This window comes from Brassica rapa, chromosome A03, assembly GCF_000309985.2.
Source record: "Brassica rapa cultivar Chiifu-401-42 chromosome A03, CAAS_Brap_v3.01, whole genome shotgun sequence".
Classification (NCBI taxonomy): Eukaryota; Viridiplantae; Streptophyta; class Magnoliopsida; order Brassicales; family Brassicaceae; genus Brassica; species Brassica rapa.
In genome coordinates, this window is record NC_024797.2 from 27,032,651 (window position 1) to 27,049,392 (window position 16,742).

The 16,742-nt window shown below is 38.8% G+C and overlaps 5 protein-coding genes across 6 annotated transcripts; 3 read left to right on the forward strand and 2 right to left on the reverse strand.

Moving 5' to 3' along the window:
* Window positions 1–213: 213 nt before the first annotated feature.
* On the forward strand, window positions 214–1,603 carry LOC103861536 (GLABROUS1 enhancer-binding protein-like). Its single transcript, XM_009139255.3, has one exon. It carries the CDS (start codon window positions 350–352, stop codon window positions 1,448–1,450), a length of 1,101 nt encoding a protein of 366 aa, XP_009137503.1. The 5' UTR covers window positions 214–349; the 3' UTR covers window positions 1,451–1,603.
* A 266-nt stretch (window positions 1,604–1,869) lies between these two features.
* LOC103861537 lies at window positions 1,870–2,363 on the reverse strand. Its single transcript, XM_009139256.3, has one exon. It carries the CDS (start codon window positions 2,224–2,226, stop codon window positions 2,056–2,058), a length of 171 nt encoding a protein of 56 aa, XP_009137504.1. The 5' UTR covers window positions 2,227–2,363; the 3' UTR covers window positions 1,870–2,055.
* Window positions 2,364–2,644: 281 nt separating this feature from the next.
* On the forward strand, window positions 2,645–7,084 carry LOC103861538 (E3 ubiquitin protein ligase RIN2). Of its 2 annotated transcripts, none has more exons than XM_009139258.3 (13): window positions 2,645–2,939; window positions 3,335–3,645; window positions 4,093–4,170; window positions 4,431–4,517; window positions 4,621–4,742; window positions 4,856–4,952; window positions 5,055–5,160; window positions 5,234–5,391; window positions 5,486–5,623; window positions 5,698–5,765; window positions 5,849–6,067; window positions 6,203–6,563; window positions 6,695–7,084. In XM_009139258.3, exons 2-13 carry the CDS (start codon window positions 3,418–3,420, stop codon window positions 6,749–6,751), a joined length of 1,719 nt encoding a protein of 572 aa, XP_009137506.1. In that variant the 5' UTR covers window positions 2,645–2,939; window positions 3,335–3,417; the 3' UTR covers window positions 6,752–7,084. The 2 variants fall into 2 exon arrangements, with proteins under 2 accessions (XP_009137506.1, XP_009137505.1); XM_009139257.3 differs by having other exon boundaries at window positions 2,686–2,903.
* Window positions 7,085–10,750: 3,666 nt separating this feature from the next.
* On the forward strand, window positions 10,751–12,952 carry LOC103849309. The gene is made up of 2 exons (XM_033287419.1): window positions 10,751–10,900; window positions 11,042–12,952. The coding sequence occupies exons 1-2, from the start codon at window positions 10,751–10,753 to the stop codon at window positions 12,950–12,952; spliced, it is 2,061 nt and encodes a 686-aa protein (XP_033143310.1).
* A 383-nt stretch (window positions 12,953–13,335) lies between these two features.
* LOC117132534 lies at window positions 13,336–14,739 on the reverse strand. Its single transcript, XM_033287128.1, has 2 exons — window positions 14,656–14,739; window positions 13,336–14,265 (listed from the first exon to the last, which is right to left on the reverse strand). Exon 2 carries the CDS (start codon window positions 14,260–14,262, stop codon window positions 13,561–13,563), a length of 702 nt encoding a protein of 233 aa, XP_033143019.1. The 5' UTR covers window positions 14,263–14,265; window positions 14,656–14,739; the 3' UTR covers window positions 13,336–13,560.
* Between the last annotated feature and the right edge of the window lie 2,003 nt (window positions 14,740–16,742).

Sequence of the window (16,742 nt, forward strand, 5' to 3'; positions counted from 1 at the left end):
TGAAAATCTAATAGTAAATCTTGTATATAGACCAAGACAAACCTTATGTGGATTATTAGGAAAAACCACGGTGTTTCTTCCATAGGACCCGTTACAGGATTCGTTAAACTCAAATAATCTCAGGACCGAAAGTGCATAATCAACTTACGGTTGGTCACATGGGCCTTGGCGAAGGTCCAACAAATGTAGCTTTTGTAACCAAATCCTAACGATACCTAAACTCTTAACAAACCTAAAAGCATACCAAATCGACGGCGACAGGGTAAAGAACTTTAAGAAGAGTAGTAGTCTTTCAGACCGCAGATCTCTCTCTCTCTCTCTCTCTCTCTCTCTCTTCTACTTTTGCTCGATGGCACCGAAGGACAAGATCGCGAACCCTCCCGTTGCATCTTCCAGCGAAGAGGAAGAAGAAGAAGAAGAAGAGTCTGGTTCATCTGTAGAAGAATCCAACTCTTCCGATGACGAAGCCGGCGATGTCCAGTCCAAACTCACTCAGAAACCTGTTGCCCCTCCTCCTGCTGCCAAGAAGCCTGAATCCGACTCCGAAGAAGAATCAGAATCCGACTCAGACTCCGAGCCCGCGACCAAAACTAAGCCTCTCAACGCTGTCGTGACCAAACCGATCCCACCTGAGAGCTCTACGGCGAAGCGCTCTCTGAAGCAAGCGGATAACGAGCCTAAGAAGAAGGCGAAGACATCAACCACCACCGAGCAAGCCAAGAAGAAGCCTTCAGGAGCTGATGAAGAGGTCAAGAAGATATCAGGAGAAGAAGCCAAGAAGATGTTTCAGAGGCTGTTCAGCGAGACTGACGAAATCGCGATGCTTCAAGGCTTTCTTGACTTCACTTCCACTAAAGGAGACCCTTCCGAGAACATGGACGCCTTCTGCGATTACGTCAAGACGTTGATCGACTTCAACGCCTCCAAAGCTCAGATCGTTACGAAGCTCCAGAGGTGTAAGAAGAAGTTTGTGAATATAGTGAAGAACTCGCTCAAGAGAGGGAAGACTGAAGATCAGATCACGTATGCTAAAGATCTTGAGCAGAGAACCTTCGAGTTGTCGAGAAAGATTTGGGGGAGTGATGGTGTGCTTCCTGCTAAACCGAGGAAGAAGTCGAAAGAGGTTGAGGTAGTTTCAACGCCCAAGAAAAAAGCAGAGGTGGAAACGCAGAAGAAGGTGAGCGTTGTGGAGAATCATCATCTCTCGGAGAGTAGAGAGATGGCTTTGTTCTTCAAGGCGGAGAATGGGAGTGTTTTGGGTTTGGATGAGTCTAGTGTAAGTGGGGTTTGGGATATGGTTGAGGATGGGCCGAAGAAGAGGGAGATGGAGGAGAAGCTGAAGAAGCTAAAGGCTAAGCAGATGGAGCTGTGTTTGCAGAGAACTGCACTCGTGGACTACACTGCAAAGATGATATTCAAAAACAATGCATCCTCCTCCTCTTCATGTTGAGCTATTTTGATGGTTTGTTTTTTTTTACTTTTTTTTTTTAGCTTGTTGAGCTAATAATCCCTATCGCAAGTCTTTTATGTCTCTATGTTGGATGCTTTGGTTTTGGTTTTGGGTATAAGACCCTTTATAAATGAATTATTGTTTCTATTGTTATATGCTAAACCAACAAAACATGTGATCAAATGCTTTGTTTCTTCTATCAGTCAAGAAAGTTACTCCTGAGGCTATCATCCAACGATAACTGCTACGAGATATCTCTGCAAAATAATAATGTATGAACTCTGAAGATGTTCATGATCTAAGGGTTTGTATGACACAACAAAGTAACGCATAGAACTACCTTCGTTCTATGCTACTCAACCATGGTTGCAAAATCTTCAAAACCAAATAACATAATAGCAACTATTAAACAGATCAAATCAGGTGAAAACTGCAGCAATCTGAGAAAATAATTTTTAATTTGTTCTTCTATGTGATTGTCGAATATAATTTGAATTTTATAAATCAATAATCCCACACACAAAACCTTGGCAAAAGAAAGGAAAAATAAAAATTAAACAAAGAACAAGAGATATCTCTCGCGGGAGAAGCAAAAGTGGAATCAGTCAAGCGTCGTCTCTGGTCTTGGGCTTGCGATAAATCTCCTCAATTTCCTTGGCCTTTGAGACGGCGCAACGACCAAGGGTTTTGATGTTAGGAACGTTGTAGTTCTGAGCGATGTAGATCCCGCACACTGTTCCCGTCAGGAATGTGAAGCTGCTCCTTATTATTCCCATCTTCTTCTTCTTTTTCTCCTCCTCTGAGCGTGTAACCTACCTAGATCGGGAAAGGGTTTTTGAATTGGCGACGAGATTGATCGGAGATTGGCGTGGCGAAGAAGGTCTTGAGAATTTTCTGGAACATAATGAATAGTTATCGAGGATCAATAAATGGGCCTGTAGAGTTGTTGGCCCAAACATAGTTTAAACTTACATGGGCTCGTGTTGGCTATTTATTCGTAAACTGTAAAAAAATCAGATTAATTGGGTCAAACTCAAATCTGTTCAGGTGTCAAATCAGATTTATATGATTTCTTTAGAAAATAAAATAAATTTATCTTCGCTTAGCAGTTAACATACGTTAACATATAGTTACACAATAATAATGTTGAGATTGAGAAAACAATATAAGTAGAGCTTTTGGTTTCACCAAAACCGTATATAGATATGATTAAATTCTTTTCTTATTTAATGTTCTAATAATGTTGAAAAGTGAAAATTAACCCAAAAAGGTCAGTGTTGACCGTATCGCTTTTTCTTTTTTTTTTCTGTTTCGTACACTTTTGTAATAATAATACTTTTCTTTCTGTAAGAAGAGAGATTGATTTTGTTCTTGTAAGAAGAAGAAGAAGAAGAGAGATGCAGAGAGGCCTGTGCTAAAAGTGAATATCCAATCGACAGCTTCTCGGATTCAGGTTTTTGTGCTGATTCGATTGATTTTGTTGAACTATGTATGATCTCTTGCTTTGCTTGCTTTCTCCATTGAATCTCCCGTTTTGTCCTTTCCTGTCTCTGTTTCCTTCAATTTTTATTTCAGCTTTCTTCGATTTTTATAATTTTTAATTGATGTTTCTTAATGGGTTTCAATCTGGGATCATGTCCTTTTCCCCTCTGTTGAATTATGAGAGCTGTACTCAATTCTGAAAGAATCCTTTTTTATTTGGTTTTCAGCTCAATTTTCTGTCTTTCTGATGCAAAATGGTCAATTTAGTTTTAAAAAAATCGTATACCAAGTTGAGCTTTTGTGATCATGGTGTTCATTGTTTTGCTCTCACTTGGCTTGTCTTTGTTTGTCTTGTCCACGTCTTTAGATACTGATGTGAGATCATGTTGTTACTTGCTGCAGATGGCATCATGCTAGTATGATTAAGTTGTTGAGAATCTGGTGGGGACTAAGTTTAAAAAGTGGCGAGGCTGTTATAGTTCCTAATGGGGATAAGGTACTTGCACGTCTCGGTCGCATCAACTGCTCTGAGCTTTGTGGGGCTTCAAGTCTGGACAGAGTTGTCTCTGGATAGACTTAGAGCGGATGCCAAGAACATTTCTTTAGGAGACTCCGAGCATGCGCTTGACCTGCTTTTGGGTTCTTACTTTACAATCGCGCTGCTGACAAATTTTGTGCTTAATGTGTATATTCTTCTCCTACTTGCTCTCAAGGTAAGAGTAACATTTATACCACGGTTTTTCCAATATAAAGCAATGCGTTTTCGTAAACTTTATATGTAATAGTAGGCTCCCTTCAAACAGATGAAATTTTACTTTCAAACTTTCTTATAGTTTTCAGACTGAGCATTTTTTTTGTTTTTGCGTCACTTCTACTTAGGTGTCTCATTATTTGTTACTCTTACTCTTAACGGTTTTCCTTGCTGCTTTGGGTGCTATTCTAATGTATCGACCTCTCACCACTGATTTTTCTCTTATGTTGGAAAGAGTTCAAAATACAGTTCTTAGTATGGTTACAAGTGAAAATGTTCAATTAGTTTACACCTGCGGCTAAAATTATCAGCAGCAGAGGAAGGATGTGTTGTTAATCTTTAATGGTTTCTGGTCATGCCTTTTTGTTATTTTTATCTGGTTATAATGTCTTTTAAGCGTCTTTTGCAGAATCTATTTTTTGGAGATCTATATGGCGTTGAAACTAAAAAGTTGGTGGAACGACTTGCCAATTACATCATTTACAAGGTAGCTGTTCTTCCTTTGACTGCGACATACCATAACCTACTACGTTCTGTGTTTTGTATGAGATTCTTGGTGTCTTTCATGACTTCAAAATCTTAGCAGCTGCAAGGTTCTTTTATTAAAAAAATAATACTTAGAGAGATCCTTTTCCTTCATTTACTCGTGCGCTTTGCATCTTTGTTTAGTGCTTTTGAGTTGTATCCATAAAATGTAGGGATTAATAGATTGAATCCAATCCCCTTTTAATCCTCCTTTCCTCCCAGGGAATATTTCTGCCGCTGGTGATTCCCGCAACAATATTTCAGGGTGTACTGTGGACAGTTTGGCTTACTGTTCTATGCACTTTAAAGGTATGGTAGGCTGTTCTTGATTGACGACGGTAACCAAAATTCTGAATTATATTATTTTTAGACACCCTCCTCCTAATGAGAATATTGTAATGTCATTTAATAGATGTTTCAAGCTTTGGCCAGAGACCGGCTTGAACGATTGAATGCATCTCCTTCTTCTACACCGTGGACATACTTTCGTGTGTATTCAGTGCTGTTCTTGGTTCTCTCTGTTGATATTTTGTGGTATATTGTCTCATATTTATTAACCTACATGGCCAACACTCTTGAGTAATGTTGTTACCCTTCATGTCTGAATGATATTTCCAAGTAATATTTTGTTCCTCCTATTTTTGCAGGATAAAGCTTTCCCTTATGACATACAATACAACTGGCTCTTCTGTGTATCTGTTGTTACTTTTTGAGCCATGCAGTATAGCTTTTGAGACCTTACAGGTACTTACTTAAGCAATAGCAGTTGTCTTCTTTTTCCTACTTGTTGTCTTTCCTTTGTAGCCATGGTCAACAAAATAGAGAGCTGATCGGATTGATTTGCAGGCGCTGTTAATTCATGGGTTTCAACTGCTTGATATGTGGATCAACCACTTAGCAGCGAGCAACTCGGACTGCCAAAGATCTAAGTTTCTCGATTCCATGACAGCAGGTCTTTTCTTTTCTGTTTTGGATATTTTGGATCGATTCGAACTCCACATCTTAATCTTCACTGTTTTGGATAGGCTCACTGTTGGAGTGGAAGGGCCTCCTCAACCGAAACCTTGGTTTCTTTCTGGACATGGCTACTTTGGTAATGGCACTAGGTCATTATTTGCACATCTGGTGGCTGCATGGCCTTTCCTTTCATCTAGCGGATGCAGTTTTGTTTCTCAACATACGTGTAAGTAACAGTGTCGCCCTCACTGTTAGGCACAACATTCAAATTGTTGCATCTTTATACCTGTTTTTTTTTTTTTTTTTTTATGGTTTGGCAGGCATTGCTCAGTGCAATTTTGAAACGAATGAAAGGATACATCAAACTGAGAATAGCTCTGGGCTCTCTCCATGCGGCCCTTCCTGATGCAACTTCTGAAGAGTTACGGGCATATGATGATGAATGTGCTATATGCCGGGTATGCTTCTGCTGTAGAGTCATTCTCCATACCGTTTCAATACCTCAAACTTTTGGATAAATTGTGAATGGCAGGAACCTATGGCTAAAGCTAAAAGGCTTCACTGCAACCACCTTTTCCACCTTGGATGCCTGCGATCCTGGTGCGCTTAGCTAGATACCGACAGCCTCAAGTATTTTATGACTGAAACTGCTGATCCTGATGATGATGCTTTGATGCTGGCAGGTTGGATCAAGGTCTAAATGAGGTTTACTCTTGTCCTACATGTCGTAAACCTCTGTTTGTCGGTAGAACTGAAACTGAGGTGAACACTCGAACAGTGGAAGTCTCAAGTGATGAGCAGCTAGCCCGTCAGCTTGAAAGAGAAAACATTCCTGAGCATCCATTAGCCACTGGATTGTTTCCTCATGAGATGCCAAACTCCATTGAAAGTGATCCTTCAAGGTTCAGTTCATTCTCCTTTTATCATTTACTTATTAACTACTTCATTTGCTTATAACTTAATTTAAAACAATATTCAAACTAAATCTTCGATTTGTTTGATTGTACAAATTCTCACCCTTTTGTTTCACAAAATAGGAACTTAGGATTGGATCCAAGCTGGCTACAGACATGGTCAAGTCAGGGTGTTGATGTTGCTGGTCCCTCTACCGCGTCTAGGTCCGTTGGACTGGGGAGGGTTCAGATGATGATGAGGCATCTTGCATCTGTTGGGGAAAGTTATGCTCAAACTGCACTTGAGGATGCTGCTTGGAGTGTATGGCCAATGAACCCTTCACAAGCATCCACTTCTTCTACAACCTTGCGTCCTGGAAGGACAGGTGGTCTGCATTTAAGAACTGTATCAAGTGGGACGAATGAAAGCTTGGCAAATATACTAGCTATGGCCGAGACAGTGAGGGAAGTCATGCCACATTTGCCAGATGAAATTATTTTCCAGGTAACCTTTAAGTGCATATTGGGTGCTCTCTGTGATTGATCCTTAAGTGATGGGTGTTGTACCAAATTGTCAAAGTTCTAAGATTCTAGTGACTTGATACTAGAACATGTTGCGTTTCACTTTTTTTGCAGGACTTGCAGAGAACAAACTCTGTTGCTATTACAGTGAACAATCTTCTCCAGATGTGATGATAGTTTGACCACTTGCTGCACTTCTATTTCAACCTTAAGTATAGATTACTTTACGTTTACGTTTATACACCGCTCAACATTCCAAGCTTCACCCGCTGTAAATAGGAGGCGTTGTGCATATAGAGAAGAAGAGTCTCTAGTGTATAGCTTCTGTTCATTGCTCTCTTGCAGAAAATAAAGTTTGGATATGTACACAAGGTGTTATGTTGCTATGGCTCATGTATAAGAATATGTAATTTACGATAAAATGAAGTTAATTAAAGAGTACTGTTGTTATTGATCCAATACCCTGTTATGTAGTATATCATCATGTTTTGACTTTTGAGGTTACTTGGATGTTGGTTCCGGAAATTTTTGCTAGCTGTACTGACATATGTTCCTCTAGTTGCGTGTTAAGAAACCCCAGCTTTGAGCAACCAAAGACGACATCCATGTCGACCCCTACATCATCTTTGAGGCTAGCATGAGTACGCCTGGGAATATAAACCGGAAAACCAAACCCGAAATCAACAAATGTTCACAGATAACATAGTTTTATATCTTTGGAATCGAAGAAGCCAAAACCGAACCGAGAACTGAATAGATATCAAAATATCTAAAATATAGTTTATATATATAACAATATTAATTATATTTAGTTTTACAATTACCAAATCTTTTAAAAATACTCTTTATCAACCAATTAGAGAGGAAAATTATTCAAATATTTAAATTATCTGGATTACTTAAATAATTTGAACAATTTTAAATATTTAAATTTATCCAAATGACCCTATATTCTCCAAAATTATTAGAAAATTTGAAACCAAAATTTAATCGGATATTATCCAGTTTTAATAGTGTTACTAGATTTTGACCCGCGCTTTAAAAGCGCGGGTTTATTTTCTGATTTTTTAATTTAAAATTTACAAATATTTAGTAAATTTAATATTTTCTTACATTTGTGTTTAATGTTATAGAAAACTTAAACATTTTATTTTTATTTATCGTGTATGATTTTAAATGACTATTTATGTTTATAAAATAAAATTTGATATTTTAATGAATTAAATTGGCAAGACAATAAGAAAATAAATGTATTATATGGTTAATTTTGTTCTCTCATGAATTTTTTTTTGTAATGACATTAAGTTCAATTTTGCAATTAGTTATATATTTTATATAAATTTTTAAATAAAGATTTATAATAGTAGTAGGTTAATCGATGGTTGTAAATGTCTGGTAAAAAAATATTGCTGGTATATTCTTAGTTCTCTATAGGAAAACGTTAAGAGTATTGATCAAGAAAAAATATTTAGAGCTCGATTTTGTTTGTGGTTGTTTACATATCTTAACAATATTTACAATTCTGTTAGTTTAGATATCTTTTTAACATAAAGAAATTAAATGAAACAAATATTTGGGTTAATCGATGGTTATAAATGTCTGGTAAAAAAATATCTCTGGTATATTCTTAGTGGTCTATAGGAAACCGTTTAGAGTATTGATCAAGAAAAAATATTTAGATATCGATTTTTTGTGTGATTGTTTACATATCTTAACAATATTAATAATTCTGTTAGTTTAGATATCTTTTTAACATAAAGGAATTAAATGAAACAAATATTTGGGTAGTTATTACGTATGCTTCATGGGCAAGCTAGTATATTCTGATTCATTAAATAAAAAATCGTTAGAGAATTGTATACTGTTAAGATATGTTTGATAGTTACCGAATTTGATTTCTATATGCTTGCCTTGGGCCATTTTAGAAAATCGGTTAGGAGTAATTCGTTTGGGCTTGTTTTCCACGTAGGGCCACTTTAAAAAATTTGAAAAAACGTGTTTTTGTATTGTTTACGGAAATATCTTTTTTTAATCTTTGAAATGTAAGAAAACACCAAAAAAGAAAGGGCAGGCTAAGGTAAAAATGCAAATAGGATCCTGCTTTAATAGTATAGATCTGAACTGAACCGAAAACCAAAATAACCGAACTGGATTTCATAAATAACTGAACAGTTCATATATTTTTAGAATAAAAAAAAATCGGGAAAATCGAACCGTTACAGAAACGAACGCCCAGGTCTAGACAGGACAATGAAGATAAGTAAATAAATGCATTTGAAAATGTTAAGGTATCATTGATCATGATAGGAACTTAAACTTTCTCTCAATGGAAGGAAATGATATCGCAATGATCAAACCTTAATTGGTCAGTACGTAGTAGTGCAGTTAGAGAAAAAACTTCTACTCTTCAAAAAAAAAAGAAAATCATATATTCGATAGGCTTTGTAAATTAAGTTATATCCTTTCTAAACCTTAATTGATTATTTAAATTGCTTTAAGTTGTTTAATTTATATATTAAATGATAAAAGAATAAATAAACTAGTGCTTTTTGCAAAATTGACCTACAACTTAAAGTCAAACACAAAACTAACCTCCCTTTTTTTTGAAAATTGGTTTTGCCCTATTCACCCCAGAAGTTCATATAATTTACGAAAATGCCATCAATTTTTTTTTTTTTTTTCGAAAATGACATTTTTACTCTCTCATCCTCATCATCTTCAAGTAATTACAAGATTGTCATTGTCATCAATACCACAACCACCATGAACAACCAATTTGAAGCTCTTAATGCTCCCAAAATCGATTTACCCTTCTTCTTTTTCCATTCTTGTGAACTAAACACAACATATCTCTCACTTTCTCTCCACAATGAGCTAAAAAAACCCAAGATTTTGATTCTAAAATTTTTATGGTTCATAACGTCATAGAAGCTAACGATTATGGGTGGGTGACTTTCGTTTGTGATTCTGTGTGCTTGGAGAAGCCTTATGTATGCTAAGGAACTTATCTCACCAATTTAAGGTATGACATCGAGTTTTTTTCCAGATTTGTTCGTCAGACGACTTACTTGGGAAGTCGTCTCGCTGTAGACGACTTACCTTTCAGTCGTCTGGCTGTAGACGACTTACCTGGAAGTCGTCTGGTCAACGCAGAGGTTATTTTTGCAATTGACTTTGAAATCTGTAACCTGAGACGACTGAAAGTTAAGTCGTCTACTATTGTTTGGTTTCAAAAAAAATTCCAAAAAACCTAGACTACTTACATTTCAGTCGTCATAGGTTAGTTTTGCATTTGACTGGATAATTTCAGAAGTTTGACTTCCCCAGACGACTTACATTTCAGTCGTCTGGCGAAAATTAAAATAATAATATTTTTTTTAAAGTAAACGACTTACAATTAAGTAGTCATAGGTTAGTTTTGCAATTGAAAAAAAAAACTTCAAGATTTAATTATACACAGACGACTTATAATTCAGTCGTCCACCAGACGACTTAATTGTAAGTCGTCCAGGACTTTTTTCCGAGATTCTGGTCAAACCTCGTAAATCCTGGACGACTTACATTTCAGTCGTCTCGTGGACGACTGAATTATAAGTCGTCTGTATATAATTAAATCTTGAAGTTTTTTTTTTCAATTGCAAAACTAACCTATGACGACTTAACTGTAAGTCGTCTACTTTTAAAAAAATATTATTATTTTAATTTTCACTAGACGACTGAAATGTAAGTCGTCCAAAAAGTCAAACTTTGAAATAATCCAGTCAAATGCAAAACTAACCTCTGACGACTGAAATGTAAGTCGTCTAGCTTTTTTGGAGTTTTTTTTTTAACCAAACAATAGTAGACGACTTAACTTTCAGTCGTCCGAAATAACAGATTTCAAAGTCAATTGCAAAAATAACCTCTGCGTTGACCAGACGACATATAGTTTAGTCGTCTAGACAACTTAGATTGAAGTCGTCCGCGTCAGTCTTTAATAAACTTTCGTTTTCTTTGTTCTAAGTTTGCTAATGTGTTATATTTTGACTTTTTCAGATGATGCGTCAGTTACATGCAGTGTATGGAGAATGGTTGTTGAAAGATGGATGTTGGAATTTTGTGGTTGATCATTTCAAAGGAGCGAGAATGTTATTTTTGAATGAAAGTTCGACACATGCTGATCTTGTTGCAATGGCTCAAGAAGATTATAACCTGGACATGAACACAGAGTCTGTGGAGTTAACCTACTCATTACAACAGATGGCTCCAGACCTTCCTCCTATTCATGTTACAAGTGATAGACAAGTTCGGAACTTGCTCGAGATAACTAAAACGCATGAAGTACGTCTTTGTGTATCAAGCTTTAGCAAGATGAGATCGGTTTCAGAGGAAAGGGATGAAGATCATGTGGGGGATGAAGCTGAGGAGGGGGATGAAGCTGATGTGAGCGATGAAGATGAAGAGGGGGATGAAGCTGAGGAGGGGGATGAAGCTGAGGAGGGGCATGAAGCTGAAGAGGGGGATGAAGCTGAGGATCATGATGGGGAGGAGGATGCTGACATCCCTGTTGTTGCTGATGCTGAGGATTATAGTGAGTATGGAAAGGTTAAAGATGAGGATGAGGAAGAAGATGATGAAATCTGTTTTGATGATTACAAAGGGGCATATGGTTGTGAAGGAAAAGGATCATCTGCAGACAGAATCTATGTCAACCAGAGTTTTGCTAGTAAGGATGCACTGCTTTCAGAGTTGCGGTTGACAGCGGTGAGGCGTAGGTTCTCCTTCAGAATATTCAAGTCAACGAAAACTCTGTTTGTGGCAACATGTCGTGTTAGTGGTTGTCAATGGAAGGTCCGAGCAAGTGTGAAACATGGGACTAAAACGTTTTGGGTAACCAAGTATTTGGCAACTCATACATGTTCCATCCCAAACAGAATCGCTCAGCGGAAACGTTGTACTCCGAAGTACATTGGTCGACTTTTCATAGATCGAGTTGGAATCATTGATGGGTTGAATCCGCAGCATATCAAAGATGCAATGAAGAACATGTTTGGCATGACACTTGATTACACCACTTCATACAGAGCATTGTTATATGCGCAAGAAATGGTGAGAGGATCAGCGGAAGACGGGTATGAGCGACTGCCTTCATATTTGGAGCAAATCAAGGCAGCAAATCCGGGTTCTATCACAGCTATAGAACTCGATTCTCTGAATAGATTTAAGTATCTATTTCTTGCTTTTGGAGCTTTGATCAGAGGATTTAAGTATCAGAGAAGGGTCATTGTGGTAGATGGGACTCACCTAAGTGGGAAGTATGGGGGTACTATGTTGGTTGCAGCCGCACAAGACGGTAATTTTCAGATATATCCATTGGCTTTTGGGATCGTAGATGGTGAGAATGATGAATCTTGGGAATGGTTTTTCACAAAATTGGCGAGCTGTGTATCTGATGAGTATCCTCTGGTGATAGTCTCCGACAGGCACGCCTCCATTATAAATGCGTGTGAAAAGGTGTTTCCTTGGGCAACCCGAGGAATATGTTATTATCACCTTCAAGAGAATATTGTCAAAAAGTATAAAGGGAAGCATCTCTTGTACTTGGTGAAAGGTGCTGCTTATGCTCATACACTTTACGATTTTGATCGGTACATGGATGAGATACGGAGTGCAAATCCGGATCTTGCTGAGTATCTAGAGGAAGCCGATGTGACCCTATGGTCTAGGGTTCATTGTCAGGGAGACAGGTACAACTTAAAAACGAGCAATATCGCTGAATCAATTAACTCCGCACTGAAGCGAGCAAGAGGATTTCCTATTCAGTTCCTGCTGGAGTTCATAAGGGAGAAGCTAGGAAGGTGGTACTGGAAAAGGAGAGGAGATGCTTTGAGTCTTACAACACAACATAGTCGGGGTGTTGAACACTTGCTTGCTGTCCGAGAGGAGAACGCGTATACTCTGAGAGTCCAACAAATTGATGGATGGAAGTTCTTTGTGAAAGGTGGAAATAGGGACTGTAATGTTGATCTGGAACTTCAAAAGTGTGATTGTGGTGTCTATCAAGTCGAGAAAATACCTTGCTCTCATGCTATAGCAGCTGGAACAGCAGCTGGTGTGCATATCTCCACACTTGTGTGGCCGGTCTACTCAAAGGATACTTTGTTTGCAGGATACTCAGAGAATATATATCCTTGTGTTGGACAACTTGTTGAGGCACGCACATGCTTTCCTCCGGAAGTAAAGCGTGGTCCGGGGAGACAGAAGAAATCAAGATGGCAATCTTGGTTGGAGCTATCCAGGATGAGAGGACGCAAACCCCGGAAGCAGCACAGGGTTTATAGGTGCTCAGTCTGCAAAGAAACTGGCCATAAGCGTTCACAATGTAAGAACTGACGTGGAAGACCTTTAAGTAAGTCGTCCAGAAGACCTTTAAGTAAGTCGTCCAACGTCTTAACTTGAATTTTCTTCTGGTTAGTCGTCCAGAAGACCTTTAAGTAAGTCGTCCATAAGAACTTCTGGTTAGTCGTCCAGAAGACCTTTAAGTAAGTCGTCCAGAAGACCTTCTGGTTAGTCGTCCAACGTCTTAACTAGAATTTTCTTCTGGTTAGTCGTCCAGAAGACCTTTAAGTAAGTCGTCCACAATGATTTTCTATGTTTTATGAACTTCTTTGTAGTCGTCCACAATGATTTTCTATGTTTTATGAACTTCTATGTAGACTCTATGTTATGAATTTATATGTTTTATGAACTTTTCTTTGCAAACCTTCTATGTTAAATCGTCCAAACTAATTCCAACAGTGCATTTAAAAAAGACAAGTTAAACATTACATATTCCGAAAGGTTACTGCACTACCAAACTAATTTCCTACGGAATTCTAGTTTGGTACGAGGATAGGTTACAAAAAACATCATCCTATCCTGACCCTGTTAACATCCCCTAATCTACCTAACAACAGTACACAAAAGCATCAAGTTCAAATACAATCGCAACAGCACACAATCTAATCATACGTTGCCAGGTTCTCATCATTGTCTTGGTTTTCCCATTCATGGCACATAGGAAGCTCTCGAAATATATCCAGAGCCATCTTCTCCATGATGGTCTTCCCGTGTTTTTTGTCAAACGCGGTGGGAAATTCTATCCCAAGAGCATGACATTCGATGTACTTCAGAGTGAAGGTGCCACAATCTCCAGCTCGGCACTGAGGTACTCCAACGGTTTGTCTCGCATATGTGTATGGCTCCAATGTGTATTGAACCTTTTGTTCGTCAGAGAGCGCGCACTCAACAAGCAGATAAGGGACCATTGTGACAAAAGGCTCCATTACCTCATCGAGTTCTTTAGGGCTAATATGAGAGACAATGTTGTCCCAGACGACGATGTGCCTCTTAGGGATCGATATCCATATAGCAATCCAATGCTGGTTCTTGAAGTTCACAGGTGCATAGATATCATCCACATCCACCCCCCAAACCTTCTTAGATTGACAAAAAGAAGGTATCAAGCCTGCATGATAATTCCACGCCCCACCAGGGAGTCTTCTTCCTAAACCGTTGGCATCAGGAGCGTCGCTCTTAAAATCAGGGTAGGAGGCCCTCCACTGCCGAGAAAATACATGATCAAGAAAGCACATTCTGTCGCTCCTGAAATGTTCTGGATGGTTTTGGTACCGTTGCCTCAGTAGATTAATAAAAGCATCCATTTGCTGCATATAAAACAATACAAGTCAAAAAACTACCAGACGACTTACAGACGACTTACAGACGACTTAGAGACAACTTAGAGACGACTTAGAGAAGACTTAGAGACGACTTACAGACGACTTACGTAAGATAACTACCAGACGACTTACAGACGACTTAGAGACGACTTAGAGACGACTTAGAGAAGACTTAGAGACGACTTACAGACGACTTACGTAAGATAACTACCAGACGACTTACAGACGACTTAGAGACGACTTAGAGAAGATTTAGAGACGAGCTACAGACGACTTACGTAAGATAACTACCAGACGACTTAGACGACTCCTAGACGACTCACAGACGACTCACAGACGACTTATATAAGAGTAAGAAAATAGCAGAAGACTTACATGGTCTGTCAGCCATTCTAAGGGGGTTCGGAGGACCTGATAAAATCGACTTGGACATCTACGTGGTTTTTTTTTCAGAGGCAGTTTATGAGAACTGCAACCACAAAATGTAAATAATCAAATGGAAGCTTTTTTTAATCAAATATAAATAAGCATATTTGTAACAGCAACTTACAGATCTTTTTGCACCCATGCAGTGAGCTCCTTCGACTTCATCTTGTCATAGGGTGCAAAAGGATCATAGCCTCTGCCAACCTATTTGTTTGGAATGATCTGTTTGGCAGTGCTGTTTCCCTTAAAAGGAGTTTGCTGTGTGGGAGCAAGCTTCCTTTCTCGCACACTTTTTTTACGGAGATTCACCAAAGCAGTCTCCTTCTTTGTCTGCCTTCTAGCTTCTTCAACGAGTAAATCTGAAGCGGTGGAAACTTGTTTGTCCAATATAAGAAGGCTAGGATCATCACTCGGTAAGTCGTCTGCAGGACTCACAAGACAGAGCTCTCTCGAGGAACTCGGTTCTGTAGTAAGACTCGGTTCTTTGGCTTCCTTCTGTCCTGCTTTCGCCCCATTCACACTTTCACTCTGCAATTTCGAGTTCACAGTGTGTTTAAAAACTATTAACAAAAGCCCTTACAGCAAAGATCAAATTCACACTAGAAACAAAGCACACATGTTCAGAATCAAGGCATACAGTGGTTCATCAAAGCACACTAGAAACAAAGCACACATGTTCATCAAAGCACACAAGAAACAAATCACATCAGTCCTGACTCTTCCTAACACATTGCCTAGTGACTCTCTTCTCTGCAATTTTGGGAGAGGTTTTGGTACTAACTCCGGGTTCGTCAACAGGTTTTGGTGGATTTGAAGTGGTTGTAAGTTGACGATCATCAGATGAACCCCCTCTGTTGGTGATTCCCACCTTCTTCTCCACAGCTTCCATCCTATCCGCCAGTAACTTGAGCTCCTTAAGACACGTCCCAAAGCCAAGATTAATGGCATCAGATATGTCCTTCAAGAACTTTTCAATCTGCTGATGCGTCATCCCTTCACTACCCGCCGCAGGTGTCTCAGCAGAAACAGAAGACCCTTTACGAGCTTTCTTCCGAGGTCTGCTACTTTCTTCATTCACAACACTCTCTGACTTCACGGGACTGATCACTTCATTCTTCACTGGAATCACTTCCATCTTCACAACCTTGCCAGTACCGGTGACTGGCCAGCATTCCATGGTCCACTCCCATCCAGGATCATTAAACATGACTTTAATTATGTTATCCGCGGCAGGGTCATCTACGTCTCCGTCCCATTTTGGAAACATTTCATCAAAATCCTTCTGAACGAAGTTCTTCACGATAGTCTGCAATAAATAAAAGATATAAACTTAGTTAAGTCGTCTGAGAAGTATTTTGTTCTCAGACTACTTAAAGTTAAGTCGTCTGAGAAGTATTTTGTTCTCAGACAACTTAAAGTTAAGTCGTCTGGAAGTCGTCTGAGTAGTCTTCTCACTTCCTGGAAGTCGTCTGAGTAATCTTTCAGCAAAAGACTACAACAATCTCAAAATCTTTTAAACAAAAGACGAATGACTTACAGTTGGAGAATATATTGTCCGAGAAGATATGGTCGGAGAAGATGTGGCCCCAAGCCGTTACAGATCTGCAAATCGAAGGGAAAAGAAGAATCAATACTAAAATATTTAGGGTTTTTCCGGCGGCTAAACGCCTTAATACATGAGAAATAACATACCGGCGGCGGAGTTTGGCAAACGAGATTTCAGATCTGAAAAAAAGAAGCGGACGGTCAGTTTAAACTACGAAAATACTCTACGGCATGAAGGAGAAACGAGATTCGTCGTAATCGGAGAGATTATCGGCGAAGATAACGGCGGAACACGACCACGGTAGGGTTTTCGTCTTATCGCCTTCGAAATCGCTGTTGGAGAGAAACGGCGCTAGGGTTTCGTAAAATTGTGAAATAGTGAAAAAAATAGCTTTTATATGTCCGGTAAATGATCCGGTTAGGTTAAAACGTACATTGGTAAAATTAAAGGTTCGGTACGATGTGGACGACTGAAATATACGTCGTCCGTG

Bases quoted from the DNA above. Each gene is read 5' to 3' on its own strand.
- LOC103861536 (XM_009139255.3), top strand. From the start codon at position 350: ATGGCACCGAAGGACAAGATCGCGAACCCTCCCGTTGCATCTTCCAGC.
- LOC103861537 (XM_009139256.3), bottom strand. From the start codon at position 2,226: ATGGGAATAATAAGGAGCAGCTTCACATTCCTGACGGGAACAGTGTGC.
- LOC103861538 (XM_009139258.3), top strand. From the start codon at position 3,418: ATGGGGATAAGGTACTTGCACGTCTCGGTCGCATCAACTGCTCTGAGC. The intron at 4,518-4,620 runs GTATGGTAGGCT...GTCATTTAATAG, and splicing joins CTGTTCTATGCACTTTAAAG to ATGTTTCAAGCTTTGGCCAG. The intron at 4,743-4,855 runs GTATATTGTCTC...CTATTTTTGCAG, and splicing joins CTCTCTGTTGATATTTTGTG to GATAAAGCTTTCCCTTATGA.
- LOC103849309 (XM_033287419.1), top strand. From the start codon at position 10,751: ATGGCTCAAGAAGATTATAACCTGGACATGAACACAGAGTCTGTGGAG. The intron at 10,901-11,041 runs GTACGTCTTTGT...GAAGCTGAGGAG, and splicing joins AGATAACTAAAACGCATGAA to GGGGATGAAGCTGAGGAGGG.
- LOC117132534 (XM_033287128.1), bottom strand. From the start codon at position 14,262: ATGGATGCTTTTATTAATCTACTGAGGCAACGGTACCAAAACCATCCA.